This window comes from Rhopalosiphum maidis, chromosome 2 (assembly GCF_003676215.2).
Source record: "Rhopalosiphum maidis isolate BTI-1 chromosome 2, ASM367621v3, whole genome shotgun sequence".
Classification (NCBI taxonomy): domain Eukaryota; kingdom Metazoa; phylum Arthropoda; class Insecta; order Hemiptera; family Aphididae; genus Rhopalosiphum; species Rhopalosiphum maidis.
Window position 1 is genome coordinate 84,184,255 of NC_040878.1, and position 23,122 is coordinate 84,207,376.

General features: G+C 27.7%; 1 protein-coding gene across 1 annotated transcript; it reads right to left on the bottom strand.

Moving 5' to 3' along the window:
* Positions 1–2,728: 2,728 nt before the first annotated feature.
* Positions 2,729–7,870, bottom strand: LOC113553161 (microspherule protein 1). The gene is made up of 10 exons (XM_026956338.1): positions 7,668–7,870; positions 7,468–7,601; positions 6,725–7,002; positions 6,428–6,646; positions 6,229–6,367; positions 5,240–5,323; positions 5,017–5,140; positions 4,036–4,192; positions 3,757–3,972; positions 2,729–3,238 (listed from the first exon to the last, which is right to left on the bottom strand). Exons 1-10 carry the CDS (start codon positions 7,733–7,735, stop codon positions 2,861–2,863), a joined length of 1,797 nt encoding a protein of 598 aa, XP_026812139.1. The 5' UTR covers positions 7,736–7,870; the 3' UTR covers positions 2,729–2,860.
* Positions 7,871–23,122: the final 15,252 nt, after the last annotated feature.

Genomic DNA, 23,122 nt, shown 5'->3' on the forward strand with positions numbered 1-23,122 from the left:
CAGTAGAGAGGTGACGAAATTATTAATATATTTAATTTCAGCAATAAATAGCTTAGTATTAACAAAAACTTACTTACACAAACAAAATTTCCCAGCGACGTCGAGTAAACCAACTGCTATAATAATTCACCCTGATTTTCGCGAAAATTAAATAATTAATGCAACCATAATTACAAATGGTTTTTGTACCATATAGGTAAGGTACTAAGGTATATAAACATTATAACAGATAAAGTATAACTGGTCTGCAGAATTTAAAATGATAGACACAGAGATCATAGAGATCCCGCGATGGGTCCAATCGTTTGCAACATCAAAAATGTAAGTGGTAATTACCTTGTTTTCTGACCAATACTCGCTTTCACCAGACATGAGGTATAAAAATCTATAAAATGATATAGCTCCGTCTACATTTATTTAAAGGACTAGGTATAATAAGTATATATCTATTATTGAAAAACTGTATTGTATTATACATTTAACTTATTGATTTTTAATAACTATACTTATTGTAATAAGTACAGCTTTTAATAGCAAAAAAATTGTTTTGGTAGAAACCGTGGTCAGTATCTCACGTATACGGCTGCAACCGCCTATATAAGAGTAGGCAGAGTAGGTATAGGTAAGGTAACTGCATAAGACAGTGCTACACACGTTTAGATTCAACTTGCAGATCAGACGAATAGATGCAGTAGCCTGCTACAGTAATATTCAATCTATGCTGTGCCCTGTGGTAATATTACGTTCCATATGTCCTATGCCCATTAACAGTGTTGCAACTACCAATACTAAAAAGAGAAGTCACGATAACATTATTTACGTTTTACAATAAAATATATTGGTAAATGGTAATAATAGCTAATAATATTTTATAACTATGCAAACTTACCTGCTTCTCCAATTATTATTTTAAACGAATAATTAGCATATAAGATGTTACGCTGTCGAACGGCGTTCAAATATTAACACATTGCAATACGGTTTAAACACTACATTTTAAGGCTTTAACTTTTAAGTGCACTTAGTTAAGTAACACACCTACTAGTCTACCTTGTGTTTTATTTTTTATACATAATAAGCATTTCAAGCGAAGGAATCTATTTTATAACTCAACCATAATAGGACAATCGTATATATTCGTATAAATATAAATCTTCAATTTACAGCATATTGGATATTGGCAAATATAGTTATTATTACAATATTATTATACGCACACGTCAAAGCATATTTTACCATATAAAGTAAGTGGCATGAGTGTCACCTCGTGAAAAATTAGTGCCACCTTAGTGTTGTTAATGAACGTGTCTCGTACCCCATGACTCAAGTCCCGGACCACATTATTATTATTTATCAACAAATACGTTTTGATTACTGTTTTAGTGTTTTCAACTGTTTTTCTAATCGATCATCATCGGTCAAATTATTATAAAAATAAATATTAATTATTATCAATACGGCTGAAGAAAAATATCAAGACCAACTTTATTGTCCGCGGTTTTTTCGCCACTGTATTGATAATACAATTATTTATTAATCTAATCTTTCCGCTTTCGTCTAAAAACATAAAACATCGGTTATGATTCATAATTGAATGATTCTACATTTTACAATATAAAAGGTACCCGCTGCTATTAGATACTTGGCCTAGTCCTTATGGCTTATAGTGATAATGTCACCTAATAAAAAAATTCTTAAAATATGCTCTGGCACACATTTATTACTTTTAAGTTATATTCAAAATATTATTCGCAAAAAAATAATTACAATTATTTATTTATCATCTTTTAAATTCTATTATTCAAAAAAAAAAATATCGTTGTTATCAAAAAGACATAAAATTATATGCTCTCTCTCTCTCTCTCTCATAAACACGCACAACACAATTTATATATAGACATATAAAACTACTTAGTTTGTTAGATTTAACATTTTAACATTACTGGATTACTGTTAATTGACCTATTAATTATTATCAAGCATAAAAGTAAAAATATTATCTGTGTTTTTTCGTTGGTTATGACGTACTATATTATAATTTTTAACAACTTACACATTCATTCTTGCTTAGAAATTAAAAAATCGTAAAAAACCAACGATAGAACATCACAAGTATTGTTTTTTACCTTACAGTTTGATAGTGAGTAAATTTACCTTAGTATTTAATTGATTTAATTTTTTTTTATTTAAAACAAAATTGGAACTACTAAATGTATGTTTTGATAGGAGACAACAACCATGTGCAATGACTGTTTCACAGTTCAAGCATAACAGTAAAAATCTATTGAGTATAAACTGTATCGCGAAAAACAAAAGAGATGTAACGTGTCTTGACAAAAAATGGATATTCTTGCACATCCTCATGCTACTCGGAACCCAATTACCCATAATTCATTCGCCCGTTATCGGTTCATAGCTCAGTCAATATGCGTAATATGATACCTTTCTTTCCTGAGACAAACTATATAAACAAGATTGTTCAGACATAGGCACTAAGAGTTTTCATTCCTGAAAATCCAATTAGATTTACTATAAGATCAGAAAAAAAATCAACTACAGGGTTTGTAAAATTAACATGATTCATCAACTAATTATAATAATTTAAAGAATGATTTGTTGGTATTTAATACTAATTAGAGTAAATAAGAAAGAATACCTATTTAATACATAAATTTGTTTCAAGTATATCAAACATTGTTTAATCAACTAGTTTAACATAAAATAAAAATAAAAAAAAGTAAATATTGTCCCATGTACAGTAATATACGTCACAGAAGTTGCATATCTAATATTAAATTATACAAAAAAATATTTTACTTAATAAATATAAAATATATAAATATTAACTTAATCAAAAAATTTACAACAAATTTTGTTGACGTTGATTGTGCTCTTCTTCTTCTGCTTCCAATAATTTTAGTTGTTGTTCTAGTTCATCTTGTTGCTGCTGCATAATTTTTTGTCTCTGCTCTTCTAATAACATTTTTTCATGATCTTCCAATTTCTGTTTTTGCTGTTCTTCAAATAGTTTTTTCTGTTGCTGTTGCTGTTCAATGGTCTGCACAGGTTTTTCAGCTTTTGTAACAGTAGTTTTCTGAGACTTTTGATTGGTATTCTGTTTCTGCGGTGTTTGGTTAACTATTTGTACTGGTAACTGGACCTGATTTTGTGTGGCTTCTTGTTTAAATGTGTTGATCAATTGATGATTTATAAGGAAAAGAAATCTCAATCCGGCAATCTAATAGACACATATATCAAATGCAAATTTGTTACTATTACTATAAAAGACAGGATATAATATACATTTTTAAATTCATATTCCTTAACGAAATATAATGGAATGTTTTGATACACAAAATAAAAATTTTGACAAGTAGTTTATAAGTTATAGGTATTTAAAGTGAAGAGATACAAAATATTGGTCGACCACTTTGCTTACCATTTAATTAAAATATTTATCTCATAAATAACTTGTCCAAATTTCAATTTTGATATATCAAAATACTGCAGAAAATATTTTGTTTGGAATATGAAATAAAAAATGTATGTTGGTATTCAAAAAAGTAAAAAACTAAAAAATTATAACACACACATTTTTTTTTCTTAAAAAAAATGTTGTTTTATTTCTACTAGAAATTATATAAAAAAATTTATTCAAAAACATTAATAGTTTTGGAATACTAAGTGTTCTTTAATAAAGAATTTTAGATCCTAAAAAAGAAATATCCATTCATTATTTTCAAATTGTGTACAAACCTCCAAGACAGAATTATGATTGAGACGGCAGCGACTTCCAGCTGCCAAAGGTTTCCCATCAACATATAAACACTTTTTACCTTCACATGCAATTAAAAAGTCTCCAGTATTACGCAAACGTATTGTTGCTTGTCGTCTAGATATTTTCCAAGCAGGTCCTTCAAGCTTTAGGTCAACATCAACTTGTTGATATTTTGATGAACGTCCAATGGTTATCTGAAAACATGTAGAACTTTAGTCAACCCATGCTCCTATCAAACATTTATGAAATTAACTTACCTCCCTCGACCTCATCAAATATCTGACCAATCTACCACGTAACACAGCTAATGTTTGAGGTTCAAACTCTACGGGATTGATACCAGTCATTGGAAATACTAATACTTGTGCTCTAGGTAATTCGTCTTCTAAAACTTTTATTTCCTTTTTTATTTTTCTATAAAAATAACCAAATAAATTTAAATTTATGCAAATAAATATAAAGTAATATTTGTTGGTATTTTGACAATAAGAAAACTTAAAAGGTTTTACAAATTTAGATACTTGAATGGATTTAATCTCAAAAACTAAAATTTATTGTATGCTTGATATAAAACAATAAATTAAAATTACACACAATAAACTATGAGTTTTGAATCATAAAAAAAAAAATTTAATTTAAATTGTGTTTGCAAATAAATAAATTTAAATAACAAAATTGTTAGTATATCATCCATAGAACAAAATTTACCAGAAGCTATATTATGCATTTTATATAAGGATTATAAAAGTTACTTTAATTAGTTTTTCAAAACATAATTTGATTACTGTAATAAAACATATATATGTATTTTGTTTCTATTGCAGAACAATAGGCGAAGAAGTATTGAATATGTAAATGTAGTATAAATTATCATGTTTTAAATAAAGAATATTCAAATAATATATATATTATAATGGAACTTCATCCCTACTACAAAAGTAACAACAGTGAAGTTTTGAAATATTGTTCTCCAGGAAAAAATAAATTATCAAGTTATTAAAGAAACAAACAGAATTATAGTGTTTTATTAATTTCAGTAGTATTGTATTAGATTATTTTGTTGATTTGTTCTGAAACAATACATGAAACAAAACTGAATATGAAATATTTTAAATTAGAATTATATAACCAAGGAATAATTCATAATTATTGTGATTGTAGATAATATTATATACATAAAAATGTTAAGCTGCAGTAGCAATTTCACATAATATTTTTACTAAGATTTAGTTTATTACTTATTTGTTAGTGCAAGATGTCTCTCAAGTACAGGATCTGGCCTTTCCATCAATAAATGTTGATCATTTAATAAGTCTTCACATTCAGCAAATGTAGGAATATGTTCTGAAGTTAATGTGGTTACTTAAAAATAAAATAATTGTACAATTATTAACAAATTGTCATATTATATACAATTATTGTATTTATAATAATAAATTATACATTAGGTACATATTATACCTTCTTGTTCATTGTTAAGAATATGAATATTTCGATCTTCAAGTGCACTCATCAATGGTATGGGTATAGGATTTTCTAAAGCACCTATAATAAAACAATTCAATTTTCTCCATTTATTAGTAACTAATGATAAAAGAAAATTAAATTCTAAACAAAATAAAACAAAACTAGATTTTACAATTCGTCTCTTATAATAATGCATTTCTGCAGAACTCAAACTTTAAATTAAAATGTCTGATGTATTACTTATTTCTAGAGATTGGATTTTTATAATTTTACATATTTGTTTCTATACTTTATTTAAAATGTGATCATGACTTGGCGGCGACCAGTTTTTGTTAAGCGGGAGTCAGACAACACCCATTTGTCGACCTCACCGAGTCAACTATGTGTACAACTGCTGTGTACTAAATCCACACCCATGCATACAAGTTGACCGCTGAGTCACAATCTCATTTTGAACAGAGTTTAGTATATGCAGTTAAATGATAATAAGATATATTAATGATTTGTGAAACATAGAATTTATAGAAAAAAATGTTGTTTTGTTTAAAAAGCATATTTTATGGTTTAGACTGTGTAGAGTATATTTAATATGTTAAAGAATATATTAGAATAAAAAACAATCATTTTATTTTAGCAAATATTTTTTTAAAAAAAAAAAATCTAATAATTAGATTACTTATTATTTTTATGTACCAATTAATAGTTACTGTCAACAAAATAAAATAAATTTAAACTGAATAATTTTAATAATTTTTTTTCCCAAAGGTTATATTTCTAAAACTTTTGATAATATAAACCATTATTTTTAAGACTAATTTAGACACGTACACTAAAATAAATTTTAAATTTATTTTTTACTCTATTTTTAAATATAAATAAAAATGAATATTTCCCAACAATTTTAAACATCATGTTGAGTAATAATGTGTATTTGATACAGCAAATTGAAAATAAATAAACATGTTTTTTTAATAATTACTTACTACACTGATCTGATAATAAAGAATATCGTTTCATCTGTTGCCAATGACACATAAGAATTTTAGCTGTGCGTCTTCGATGGAATATATTTGGATTTTCGGTAAGCAAGTCTTGAAATGTTTCAATAGTGGGTTGTGAGTTCTAAAATGATTCATTATAAATCATTAAACTATTTATTAAAAAAAAAAATACTGAACATACTGATTGTATAGTAGCCAAAAGTTCTTCTTCAGCAACAGAAAATAGAGCTTTAGATTCTATATTAGCAACACTTTCTGGATGTAAATTACGCATTGCTGATACGGCAAGTCTAGAAATTGTTGGATCATATAACAAGGCATACCACCTCTGTGCAATTTCTTTAAGTGTAAATCTACAACTAAATTTAACACCTCTATGGACAATTGGTAAATTATTGGTCTATAAAGTGTTACAAAATAATATATATTAGCGTTGGAAATGACAGAATAATTTATTTATCCATTAAATTAATGTTACCTGCAAAACACTTTGTATTAACATTAAATCATCTGTTGGTTTCCAACGTCCCAAATCTTTATTCAAATTCTTCTGTTTTCTTGATCTATTTCGATTTGATGACGATGAAACTGTTGAAGTAGATGGTACATTAGCAAAAGTATTTAATGTAGTGGTACTTGTAGGAGTTCTATTTGATGGAACTTTCCGTGGTTGAGTAGTTGATGTAGATGGGGTAGTGTTTGCAATAATTACTGCATCAGGAATACTATGAACTGGTGACATGGCATTATCCATTTCTATTAAAAAAGAAACATAGGTATTTAATGTTAGTTAATATTGTTTTATATAATTTATAATTTTTACTTATAATACATAATAAATGTAAAACAACAGGTATAGTCTGCTTGAGATATAATCTAGACTCTAAAGTAATTACTAAATAATTTAGATAATTATTAAGTAAATAAGTATTATATAAATTATTAGTTAAATATCTAAGAAAGTAAAATAATAAAATTAAAAGAGCAATGAACATGGAAACCACATTTAATTAGACCAGTTACCATAACACTGTATTATGTCATGTCTTTAGATTTATAAGTGTATAACACAAAACCATAATATATTACCTATAAATTGAATATAACTCAATTCAAATGATACAATTAAGTGTAGAGGCATAAAAATACAATTAATTCAACAGTACAAAACAATTTATGCTGATTTATAATAAATTATGTAAACATCAAAGGTTTACATACCCAAGCTTGTAGATGTCATGTTTAACGACTGAGTACGAGTGCGCTGCGTTTTCGGTAAAGGTGATCCGAATCCTGCGCCTAAACTCGATTCAACTAGTTCATCATCAAACTTTCTTCTCTTTATCGAACGTGAGCTAGAAAAAAATCCATTATTTTAATTACATCGAATACAGGACAAAATCCTATCACCGTGGACTTACCTCCGCCGCTTAGAACTGTCATCCAAAGCCGCAGCGATACTGTCGTTCATATTTAGATTCGAAGCCATTCTTCCGTACGTGTACAATAGTAAAAGATGAAAGAACAACCAGATGATCACTTGGCCTATACGAAATCTCGCATAAAACCAATTAATTAAATACTAAAACAATTAATTCCAGTCGGCGGTCGGTACTCGGTTTGTCCAAACAACAATAACAGAACACAATAATGATATAGCTCCGTTAACAATCGCTTGGACAACATTGTGATACCGGTCGTTGATAACATCGCAGTGTGACCAATAAACACATATTTACCCTGTAGCTAGCACGGTAATTTATACAGGCATATATTTTTCTATATAGTCGATATCATGCACATAATTTTGATATAATTATTATTGTGTATGAGATTTATGAATAGTGATTTCAAATAATATTTTATTTAATATTGTAAATCCTGGTGGTGAACCGACGAATTTATTGGCACAGAATAAATTAATGGTATTGGTTTATTATAATTAAGTTTTTTTTTTCGTGTCCGTCATCGCCTTTTAAAGCAATAAAAATACATTTTTGAACAATCTTCAGCGCGGTTTATGGTACCAATAATTTAGATAATAAATTCTAATCATTTCTCATCTTTTTAAGTAATAGATACTTTCTCTTGTACCGAGTAGTTTTTAGTGCTGACTACTAGTTATTTAGTCAATAATAAATAATAATATCGATAATTTTTTTTTTTTACTAATTGATATTATTATGTATTTATGGACGATGGACCTATACTGCCTATTATACATCATACATAAAACATTTAAAATGCGACAATATTTATTGAAGTATAGTAATAATTTTATCGGTTGTCAGTACCTAGAAAACCATCAGATAACTTATAACAATCTACAGGTAAGATATAAATTAACATACTATTTTACATATTTACATAATAATAAAAATCGTATCTATCATTCAATTCATTCATATTCATGGACTTATTTGTGGTTTATTAATTACCAGTCTACAATTTATATATTTATTTTTAACCTAACGTACTAGGTACCTTATATCTGTCTACTTTAAACTTTTGATCTCGTAAAAAGTGTATAAGTTTAAATAACATAATATAATATTGAAAGTTATACATCTTGACCGTAAACATGGATTGTTCTCACCGATGTATTTAAATTTAAATGTACAAGTAAAAAATACATACTAATATAATAAAAGTCAATAAGTGAAAATTATTTTTTTAAATCATACTCGTAGGCCGTAGCCATAACTATTAATTATTTCCAAAATGTCTACCAATTACGATCATATCGTGAGCATTTTTAATAATAAATAATAAAATTATATTGTATAAGTTGTAATTTTCACAATAGTACATATATTATTATTAGTTAAAAACAAAAAGCGTATCCGAATGAAACTATTATATGGTGAATATACTGCAATATACATTTCTTTTATTCTTCACAAAATAGTTTGAATTAAAAATATTTTCATTTTTATTTTCATACTACACTTTTAACAACTGTATCTAACATATTACACGTCACGTGTATTGTAAATGTACATAATGTACGTGTACGATATATTTTTAATCTTCCTGCATAAATGTAGATCTAGGTATATGCGGCCATGCCTGAGTGAGTTCGTATAATAAAATATAATATTATTACTTTTCAGGAAGTTGTCGGTTCGTTTTTAAATCAATACACCAATAATACGGCATGCAAAAATTAAATTTAGACTAAAAACCTGATGGGAAAAAGTGAATATTCAAATTTAATAATAATGACTTGATTATCAATACCGGAATTCACTCCATACATATTATTCTAAATTGAAGAGTGTATATTTTATTTTCAAACTGTTGTCTGTCGATTGATATAAAAAAAAAAAAATGATTTTGATGGCTAACATAATAGCACAATATAATAGCGAACTACTGCTACCACATATATGCACATATACATATAACAATGTATATATTATATGCCGATGCCACTACGGGTACACAAGTAGGTCGCAAACCGGCGTGTTAATATATAATATATAGTAGGTATATTACAATACGCCTACATTATAAATTATAATAGTAAAATAATACCTATACACGCAACTATTTACGATTGTATATGGCCACCAAAAATCGGGTGTATCTATATATTGAGTTGAACACACTGCAGACCGAGTATCTATAATGTATATTATAATAAGTTATAACATATACCTACATAATATATCAATAATGAAATAAAATCGCACCCGTAAGCAAAAAAATTGCGATTTTTCTAAATAGCACAATTTATAGTTATTCGTTATAGAAATGTAATCATAGTCCATATTACCTATTATATTACAATAAGTATACCATCATGGTATAATTCCAAAATGTTTATAATATATTGATTTTGATCCCGCGGCCTATCACCTACAATATTTCAGTAAATATTCGTTATTTTTTTTTCGTATTATTATAATTACTGACTAATATATATTATAGATGAACAATGTATTACTGTACTATAATCATTATATAGTATAATGTGAGTACAATTACAATAGGTGCATATATAATGTATTATTGTTATAAATATGATAAAAAAATTGTTCTTATAGTATTATATTATAAAAAAAAAACTTATATCAAACTTGCTCATTCATATGTAATTTGGATTAACTGTTTTTGCTCGATTAACAATTATTTCAAAATGTATTAATAAACATTTTTTTTTTATATATAAAAATATAATGTATTATAAAGTATAATACCGCGGTAAAAGATCAAAATTCAATATTTTTCAGGAAATTAAAAAAAAATATCTCATTTCTGTACTGATTTTTCATTCAAGCTTCACATTAAATTTAAGACAAAAATAATGTATCAATAATTTATGATTATCTCATAAAATGTATGTTACAAGAACTTATATTCTACAAAACAGCATAATATAATTTTAATAATTTAGAGCATTTAATAATCAAAATATCGCATGAATTTACTAATTTATTTTTATCTGAATTACCGTATTCTGAGTATTATATATATATCACTATATCAGTAACTATATACTCACATTGAATCTGATATAATATAAGGGTTTTAAATAAAATTTATGAAGAAGAAAGTAGTAAGCGAAGTAAGTAAGTATATATCTATATTTATGTATCTAATAATATATTAACCAACTCTGTTCCTCCATAAAAAACCGGTTACCCGATGTACAAATAGCTATTTTTCACGAAAAATATACGATTATAGTTTCCTCCAAAATGAATTTTTTTTAAAAAGTATTTCCATCAAATATAATAGTCAAACTGCGAACGGGAGTATTTGTATCTAAGTTAGTTTTTAAACTAAGTGGTCGTACTTTATTTTTAATATATAATATATAAGGGGCTAGTATAATATAACTATAGTATTCGAGGACAACGAATTTAACCTAAATCTTAACATTTTTTATGTATGATATATTTTTTAACATTTCAATCAATATGCTATCGTGATTTAATATTTGTTGTGAAGATTTTAAAGTTCATGCTTAAGATTGTTCAACCAAACAAACATTTGAATAATAACTTAATTTTACATATTTTAGGTTTACTGGAACTGTGACACTTTGGTCTTTTTGTCAACGCCTCTAGTCTCCACACTGATTATGAAAAATATTAGACATTCAGACAACTGAGCGTTTAGTGTCGCCACTGAAACCGTTGTAAATCTAGATAACACGGTATAAGCCTAATAATAGAGCCAGAATATTGTTGTACCTACGTGTTATAGTTTCAACCAATAGAATAATTACGTTAGAAAATTGAAACATAGCACAGTGGATTAACTGTATTTTTTAAAAAAAAGTAAAGACTAACTGCATGAAGGCACTGTATAATTAAAATAAACACAAATAAAAATAATAATAATGATCTCATTACGTCTACACTAATATACTTGTATCATCATTCCTAAAATAGCTAAATTGAATATCACACATTTAAGTAAACGTCCTTAATCTTTGAGCTGCATATTTCTTATTGCTTATAACATGATATGAATAATGATCCATTATTTATCAAAGAAAACTATGAATATTAAACATTTAATTAACAATCGTCAATCAAGTACGAGAATTATAAGGACATATTTTGTAGATTAAACATGGTATCGAGTATTTTATACTAAGTATTATACAAATACAATTATTAAATGGGTAATGGGTATATACTATATATAGGTAATACAATATTTATGTACAGGTTGTCAAGTTAAGTAGATTATACACATACTAAATGCCGATGTCATAACATAAGAACACTAACAATAGGTAGTATGATTTTAATTGCAAACCATGTGGTTGCTGCGGAAACGTAAAGTATATACTAGTTTAGTACCTATACTAAGTGATTCTTTTATCAAATAATACTCATAATTTCAAAATCTATTAAACTTTTTGAAAAAAATTTTTTATAATATTTTTATAGGGTAAAAAGTTAGAACAAAATTTAAAATGTTATGAGTGAAGTTTGAATTTTAACTACTAATGTTTTGTACCCTTTCAAGAGACGACTATAGTCCATAGGTGAGATTTTGAAAGACCCCATGGTATTTATTTTATTTTACCATACATATAAAACTCATTACCTATATACTATAAATTTTTACATTTTAAATGACACCATACATTTCTAATTTCATATTCTAAAGAAGAATATTTTTCAGGGTATTTTGATACATACAAATTTTAATTCGGACGAGTAGTTTATAAATTATAACTAATAACTTTAAACACTTATAGCTCATAAACTACTCGTCCAAATTTCAAATTTTGTAATTAAATGAATGAAATTAAAAATGTATGTTGTCATTCAAAATAGTAAAAAGTTACAAAAAAACTAAAACGATAAAAAAAATATTTAAAAATATTATTTTATTTCAATTGGAAATTATATACAAAAATATTTTCAAAAACTTTAACAGATTTCGAATTATTGAGTGTTATTTGATAAAAAAACCGCCCTGTATACATTAATACATAATCAGTAATCTTTATAATTTATTATTACTCATACACTAAGTTATTATTATACTGTTATAAATGTACATCATATATAAATCCTATAGCACTTTCATAATATTATTATGTATGACATAAAAATTGACGAATTTCAGTGTTTTTGGTTTCTACCTAATAATCCAAAAATGGATAAATCAGCGATAAATATTTGAACTGTAGAACATTATATTGTATATAATTATTATATTATATTATATTATTATCTACAACACAATATGTTTTTATACAATAATTTTCACAGACACGAACGCATTATTTCGGTATAAATACCTAATTTTTAGCGTACGAACTTCCGGCCCTAATTTATATTCATAACACCCAGTATATTATAATATAGAGGTAATAGTATCGATACAAAATCCAACGTTGATGGTTATTTATTATTATTGCATTATGTGATTTCGCGACAATAAAACATTGGTGATTGTATCTTTAGACATTGTCTCACCGGAAGCAGTCATCTTAGAACACAACATACATAAATATACAATGATCCTCCTATAACATAAATAATACAATTGGTGTTTTAACAGATTATAGATATGATTTGAACAAAACGCCGCAGAAAACAGAAGGCATATTGTTTTCTGGTAGTATAATAATATCATAGGTATTATTAACACATTTCCACCAAATAAGTGTACCTTTGAACTTTTCTATTTTCCACTAAATGAGATATTGACCAATACTCGTTTCCACACAAAACATTTTTACACCAGCAACCATATTGTTATACTTTTTTTTATCTATTAATATGAATATACTAGTCCGTTTGTTATGAACTGTTTGTAGATTTTGAGAAAATTTGAACTTCAGTCTATAAAAAAAATGATAGTTAATTATTTTTTTTTAAGTACCTACAACATATAATTACAATGTTAAAAGTATTCGATAAAAAAATAATACTAAAAAAAGTCGTTTGATCAAATGTGTGCCGCTCTGCGATACGGTAATTGTCCAGTGGGTCTACTGATTGTAATGGATGTATGACTATAAGGATATTTAATGATATTCTTTTCTTAATTTCTTTTTCTTTTTTTTCCGACTATTAAAAAAAGTAATTGTTACTTATAAGTTATAACTTACTCTCCCCTCAAGGTAGCAAATAGATCTAATTTGCTATCATAAAATACCCCAAAGTTCAAAATTGAAGCATCAATTATACTACCTCAAAAGGTGACGACACGCGAAAAAACACACTATAATTATAAAATCAATACATTCATTATTTCGTTCAGTGCCTAAAATATAGGTACATAATAAATATCATACTACTCAAATTAGAAAAATGATTAATATTGTGATGATTGGATATAACAGTCTTAAAGAAGTGTACTAATCAATGATTTCGCTCAATTCTATTTTATTAATAACAAAAAAATATTAATTGACCTTTTAACTCTGTAACCCTAAGATATTTTTTACCTCTCGTAGTAGTAGTTTTTATGGTAATTAATACTATCGTGCATTTTTATATGTAATACATAAATAGGTACATTTATTTTTAATAGATAATATTACAATTTAATTAAATAGTCTATATTCGACAAACACAAATAAATCATCAAATTTAAATAAATAATTAATTAATTACGGTCTGTCGCTATAAAGCTCTTTGTGAAGCAATTGCCGATACAGTCCAAAGTGCCCAATCGCCCCAATCTGACTCTAATATTATACATTTATACTCATCTATCGAAAGGAATACATTATATTATATTTGTATAGATAATAATAATATAATATGTCATACCTACATATTGTATAGTAATATATATGCTGCACGAGCGCTTATGATTAGACCTGATCTGCTCGGAGGTGGATTTTATTATTTAAACATCGCGACATGAGTGGCGATTACAGCGCTAGCACTGCAACAAGCAATGCATTAATAGCTTAATTTTGTTAATTTTATTTTATTATTTATTTTTTTAATGTACCTACCTATATATATTTTTCTGTATAATAATATACGATATAGCTATAACGAAAACATCAGTAACATCAGTTGTACGATTAATACAATACTAATAATAATATTAATAATATTAATTAATCGTAACAAATAACGATGATAGCGTTATAATGTATCCATATAAATTATCGTGCATATGACTGGTTATATTATATCGCTTACGCAAATATATAATAAAACTTTTGTCGCTTATTATATTACGTAACTATAATACTATATAATATGATATTCGACGCAGATAATAATTTTTATAACGTTATGGTTTACTTTGATGCGTTCGTATACGCATTATTGGCAATCGATACAACAACGTTGTTTGGATAATATGTTACATACATAATATCTACCACTGTCGCCTGTCAACGATCAAAGAGGTTGTACAGATCGGTAGTTATAAATGTTATAATAATATTATGTAATATATTATGGTGTATACTGTATATAGTTGTAAGGTACATATGCGCGTGTTTGTAACTTTGTCGTTTCTCATAATTGTTATAATAATAGAAACACCGTCAGAAGCAAGATGCTTTTTAAAAAAAAAAAAGAACGTAAACGCACGTGAGTTTTCTACGAGTTACGACACGCACACTCGTGCTTACATGGATATATTAAAATATATTTTAAATCAATGCTTTAGGTATTATGTAAATTGTACATCTGTTGCGATTGCATCGAAGGATTCGTTTGTTCTCTCGAAAAAAAACCAGTACAAAAATATAACCACGAGTTGCATATAATGTATGTACCTACGCGAAGATAATAATACCTAGAATAGCAGCGACCAGTATAAATGATAATAATAGGTATGTTATTATATTGCACTTTTATACTTTTCCTATTATATTATATACTTGTATGTCGTCAGTCGTCTGCAGTGCGCCGTATTTATATTATATCTGTATATATTATACATCTACTTGTGACTCGGTGCAGTAGGTATCTACACAATTATTATTACTATGCATACATTTAGCTGCACTATTGGCGGCGTTCGGGTGCATAATATATTTATGTGCATAAGCGTCACATTGTACCTACCGTTATATTATTATGTAGATACAACGGCGGCGAACTTACATAATAGAATATCGTATACTATAATAAATTAAATCCTGTGTATAATGTGCGTTGTTTGATGTGTGATAAAACAAACAATATAATAATATATATAGTTAAGTGTGAATTCTATTTCGAGCTAGAATGCTAGATGATGTGCTCACAGATGATGACAAATGTGTGGCGCCGACTGGGCCGAGAGATTTATTATATTATTTTATGTATATTGTATACGCGCTACCCTCGTCTGTCTGCTAACTCGTTCGATTTAACATGTGAATGATTTATTTTTTACACAATCCCCGTATTGATCTTTTGGGTATTCAAATACTCTTCTGCAAATCTGCAATATACGTTGTGTTGATAATTGTAAATCTGTCGATATGATAATCAATATTATTATTAAAATAATAAATACCGTAATTTATTACCACTTTACTACAACTGAAAAACAGCGTGGATATTGCGTAAAAGACTATTTCGTTTTAAATAAATACAAGTGACAACCCATACTTATATTTCGACAAATCACAACTATATGAAAATGATTTATGAGGGTGGATAATTATTAATTTATAAACATTTTATTGTAAGTAAACAATAATATAATATATGCATTAGTAAATGATATTGGGTGATAGACGTTTCCAGTTTCCGCTAATTATGTCCTTGCTTACTCTTTTCCTCTAAAACGGTTATTTCTATACCACTAATACATACATTACATTATATTAGTCTTAAAATATAATAACGAATTGGTTCTCGATAAAAATTACTCATCATCATAAAGTACCACTGTACCAATTATGGGAACTTCCTATAGGACAAACATGTAATAACTAATAAAGTTAAGATTTGTCTGTCATTTAATGACTAATTTTCTATTAAAAATATGGACAGGATTTATTTAGAATTATTTTTCAACCATAATTGAAATTGATTAAGTTAATTAAAACATATAATTTTATTATTAAAATAATAGTGTTCATCGGAACCAATTCGTATGTTAGGTACTTTGTAACAGTTGTAACTGCATGTAAGCCGCTCGGGAACGAAATAACCAATTCATATGTATATTATACCCGATAACCAACTATTCGTCCATGTAAACTATATAACAACCCGATATTAATTTGCAGAACGGTCTATGCGATTACATATCAAAAAAATATAATAATATTATGTGTATCAGCAGTATCTATTTTTATATTATTTATATGGTTATATATACCGCCGATAAGAAGTGTAATATATAGCTTAACTTAGTTATTCATGTACATATATATTTAATGAATATGATAATAATGTAAATATATACATAATATTATATAAACGTACATTTTATATTATTTGCCATACTTATTATATTATATTATTTATATCGTAAACAAATTAAACTATATTATATTAAATGGTGTACATAATATGTAAAACTACTATACTGGAAATGAAATAATAAAATGGCGGTGCATAAAATTCGTTTATGGTGGATATTAATATTTTATCAATTTATGAAACGCTCCACTTGTTTTACGACGGTTGACTCGATAATATATTAGGTAAACCTAATATAGGTTGTATATACCTACGTGTAATATATAATGTAACATACCAGTGTCCATTATATAGTTCATTAATCTCCCTAATAACTCTTTGGCAAACAACGAAAATTCAAAATCGTGAATATGGATAGAAATAATGAAAACGACTTCACTATGACTATATACAATATATATACATATATATATGATATAACATGAATACATTATCAAGATGTACACAACAAATGAATCGCGAATAATTTAGGTACTAATAATCGATTTTACTCATTTTTGACCGAATAAACGAACTCGTTGAACATTGAAGTATAACAATATTATCGTGATTCGTGACCCTATAATATATAAATATATTATTTATACATAATACGAGGAACATTCTCAAAAGTGGTCAAGTGGAAGACAATATAATTAATATATAATTCCTATTTCGTACATAACAACTGAAAATGTTGTGAAAAATGCCGCACACTTATATGTTTATAATTTATATAATAATACAATTGTGTATTATTTTTAATTTATTATAATAGTAGGTACACTGTAGATTTCGATGGAAACGTATTTATAATAGGTAATTGAATTGGATGAGGTATTGCTATGAAAAGAGGACGAGAAGAAGGTTGATAATTTTATGAATTCCCTTTTAGGATAATGATTATTTTAATATATATTCACACATATTTTTTCAAGGGCCTTTAAAATTCTGTGCAATAAAATTTGTATTCAATGTACACAAAAACTTTACTTTAATACCACTATTTTTATCATTATTCTCAAGACTCTACTGCAGTGTTATAGGTATACCGTATACATAATGTTAAGTTAACAAATGAGAGTTATTATCATTTACTATTTTTTTTTTATAGTAAATGATGATAATTAATTTAGTTGATATTTAGTTTTTAAAACTACAGCTTGTACCAGTTATATAAGTTAATAGTAATATATTATGTTTATTTTAGTGTAAGCTACAACCAGGCAATGCATAAAATACAATCTTTTTATTTTGTATATTACACTCGTTACAATTTATTTAATGCACTTAAGTACTAAACAATAACAAACAATTAAATGACAACAACTGAAAAGTTACCATCTAGTATCTACTCCAATAATTTTGTTACGTGAAAATACACTCCATGCCTATTCGAAATTCCCAAATCAGGATTAAAATTTTTATACTAGAATTATTATAAAGGCTACGAGTTATTATAATATTTTTATAGGGTAAAAATGTAGAACAAAATTTAAAATGTTATTAGTGAAGTTAGAATTTTTTTTTTTTTTTATTAACATAAAGGCTTCAATTACAAAGATTATTAGCCTATAATTACAAAAAGTTATAGTTTTACAATATAAAAAAAGACATTGTCTTATTATTGTAGGGGTACAATGAAAAAATTGTAATATTTACATTTTTTTATCTAAACCTATTTTTTTGAAAAATTTAAAAATGTTGACGGAGTTATGTCGACTGAAGGCCGCTTCGAGTGATCTTGGATTATTGAGAAGACAACATGCGGTTGAGTATTTGGGGCAGACCATAATGATGTGTTCCATTGTAAGGGGAGTCTTACATGTGTCACACGAGGGGGGCCTCTTTGGTTATCAAATATGAGTGAGTGATGTGAGAATGACCTATTCTGGCTCTGTTTATAATTATTTGTTCTTTCTTGGTTGCGTTCTCTGGATATGCCGATTTGGACACAATTTTTTAGATGTTTCTGTGTTTGTTGCTGTCGGGGATTGAATCCCAGTGATTTTGCCATGTTTTTATAATCCGTTTATGGGCTTCATTCGTGAGATCTTTATTTGTGATTTTATTTATGAAGGTAGAGGTTGTGGATGTAACCGCTTCATTCGCCATTTGGTCGGCTTTTTCATCCCCGGGGATACCTATGTAAGAAGGGACCCAAATAAACTTAATATTGTTTTTCAATGAGGAAATGAGGTCTTTGGTAAGTTGGATTACTTCATTTTGAAGGTGGTAATCTTGTAGTGAGACCAGGGTGCTAAGAGTCGCTTATTATGAGAGTATACTTGTAGTCTGATTGAATGGCGAATTGGACTGCCATATATAACGCATAGGATTTCGCTGTGAAGATGCTGGAGAATGACGGAAGACAAAAAGTTCTAACAAGCGGGCCGTCTACTATTGCGAAACCTGTTCCGTTCATACTTTTAGATGCATCTGTATAAATAACTGTGTAGTCGTGGAATAAGAGGTCAACAGATTCGTAGAATAGGGAAACAATGAACGAGTTTGGAGTTATGTTTTTATTATATTTGAGAAAATCCGTGTTAATATCCGAGGACCAAGTCCAAGGCGTTTGTATAGGAAAGGAGGACTTGTTGGTTAAATCTATATTAAGGTTAATATTCTTCTTTATTCGATTGAAGTTTTCAAAGATCGTAGTGGGAGTCTCCGCTTTAGTATTAAGAAAATTTTGGTGGAAATTAGAGGAGGATATATGTTTTGGTTGATTTGAAATCACACTAACAATAGGTAGTATGATTTTAATTGCAAACCATGTGGTTGCTGCGAAAACGTTAAGTATATACTAGTTTAGTACCTATACTAAGTGATTCTTTTATCAAATAATACTCATAATTTCAAAATCTATTGAACTTTTTGAAAAAAATTGTTTATAATATTTTTATAGGGTAAAAAGTTAGAACAAAATTTAAAATGTTATGAGTGAAGTTTGAATTTTAACTACTAATGTTTTGTACCCTTCCAAGAGACGACCATAGTCCATACGTGAGATTTTGAAAGACCCTTGGGTCTTTATTTTATTTTTCCATACATATAAAACTCATTACCTACATACTACAAATTTTATTTAATGATACTACAATAGATCAAATTTCAAACATACATAACATATTATATAAGTCTTACACAATTTAGAACAGAAAAAATATTTACTAAATTTTTTTATTTCTAGTTACATTTATCATGTTTTTAAAGTCAACAATTGATTAATATTATTGTCATTTATTTAAATATCAACTATATTTAATAACAGTACGTTTACAATACTTATAAGCTGTATTATAAAAGGAGATAAAATATTTAAAAAAAAACTTAATAAAAATCTGTTAAAAAGTGTAGATGACGCTTAAATTGTACTATAGTATTGAAAATTATTACCCTGCTTAGAAATTATTTTGTGTTTTAAGCAGAGCGATGAATGTATTGGTTATATTATAGACTTATATGTTCTACTAGATATTTATATTAGTATTTCCTAGACAAAATACAATTGTTTAGACACTTGAACCTTATTTGTTCTATTTACAGATATTTTAAATTTTCTTTAGTCCAGATAAACAAAAAATATAGTTAGAAATATTAGAATAGGCTTTTATTTTTGTAATAAAGCTTTCGCAGAGTTTGGCAGCTATACTTCGCTTCAACATAAAACTGCCACATTTAAATTTTGTTGTGGAGGTCAAGCCGAGGCACCAATATAGGGCTCAGCATTAGTGCACTACTGCCTACACTCATATAGATACGATAATAACAATATAACATACATTTGTATTTTTATTTACTAATAAAACATGTGCAATAATACCTTTGGTATTTTCGTCAGGCCTATAACAACGGCTTGCGCACAGCCCTGGAGCATTTTAACGTCAAACAATGAACAAATTGTTTTATTTCGAATCACTTTTTATAACGCATGTAGATATTATAAAATATAGGTAAGAATATAATTTAAAATTCGAAACGTAGGTTAATACATTACCCTACCAAACCCGAATGTCTTTCGGTTTTCAAATCAACCCTTATTGTAGATACCTATTACCTATATTGGTTTTATGTAGTACTAGTACCTATAAATATACGTTATGTCATAGGTAGTCGTCGTATATTGAAAAACAAAATCGAAAACCACTCTCCGGGACAGAAACGTCTTATCAGTGAGTTGTATACACGGGTCGAAAGGAGGGAGGGTCTTTTGTGTGTTCAACCCTTCTCGTCCCATCGCTGGAAATAAATTGCCGTGTTGGCCACTGCGTCTGATATATAATAATAATACTGTGCACACGACAATCGTTTCATACGCGACGCGCAAAATACGGTTATTATTCTTTTGATGTTTGCGATTCACCGGTACCTATTATATGCATAATATAATATAACATATTAATCATATTATATTGTAAAATGTCTGGCCTAGAATACTACAACAATATAGTACAATCTTTGAATATAATGTATGTTTACAAAACGCGCAAATATATACTACGGTATAATATGTAGAGCACTGCTGTACCCACTCGTGTGTGTTTATGACAATAATATAAGTTTAGCACGCAACTGGCAGACTACACACGCGTCGTATACTGCGAATTATATATTGTATCGTATTGATTGGCCGTTGGATCGATAAGTTCCGCAAGTTTTTAGGTGGAATATTGGGAAAGTGAAAACAACGAAAATTCGACACGTTATCGACGGGTACGGCCTATATAATAAGTATATGTGTATATTGTATAGGTATATTCATTGTATTGTATATAGTTTAATATGCATATTAATTGTATACTTGTAAATTCATTATGACATAATAAACAGAAATGTATTATATAATTTATTTATAAACACCATTAGCGTACTAGGATGGACGATCCCCGTCTCCTGATTATTCCGGATCCCACTAGACCAACTCCTAGAGCTGTATCAAATAATTTATGTAAATTCATTTAATCAATAATATAATATGGCTATAACTATATAAGTAATCATCTAATGACGACATGATAGTTTTACAGTACGATAACATAACTATGATGGAGAACGTTTCGTAACGTTTATCACATCAAATTAAGTATGGACCGCTCCCTTCCCTTGAAACTCATCTGCTGGTTGCGCCCATAGATTTTATAATTGGTTACACCACTGATCAACATTCAACATGTTATTCGGTCAATAGCTTTTGTACACGAAAAAGGTGTAGGTATAGTATGTATTATACGTTGTATCACGGACTCCATAAAAATAACTGCAGTTAGTTAGTTTTTTTTTGGAGGAGGGAGGGCAAAATTGTTCTTGTTATTACATTCATATCATATAATTTTTTAAACACAATATTTAGGTCTTAAGATTTGATTTTAGGCTTTAAATACATAATATTACTATTAAAGGATGAGGCCAGGTCCCTCGTTCCCCCATCCCCCGCTTTGAATCCGCCACTGACTGTAGTATAAATTAATGACGTATGCATTTTGGTTTTTAAATAATAATATTGAATTATGGCATTATAGACAGCATGCAATATCTATTAACAATAAAGTACACGATAACAAGAAAAAATTTACAGATGAATAATATATAATACCAAATACCAATTACTAATTAGTATATATTACACAGAACCTATAGTGGTAAAGGTACATAGGAGAAAGACAACCGTGACGTTTAGAACGATAAAATTAAGAACTGAAAGAAACCGCGCAGTTGAACTACGAAAGGACATTTGTATAATACACAACTATAAGTATATGCCGAGGGTGTCATCGACGGGGAGGTCGTTAAAATCGACGAACAAGAAGAAGTGTTCAGGAAATTATAGGGAGATAAGGGCGGTCGAAAAGTATACATTGGTGGTCGCAAATAATGATGATGACATTATTGTCACGATATTCAAATAGTACACGAAGCCATCACGAACGAGACACGTATAGGTACATTATTGGTATACCGTTTATTATAATACATTAATACCTATTAAGTATTAATACATAACGGTAACGAGTTACGACATT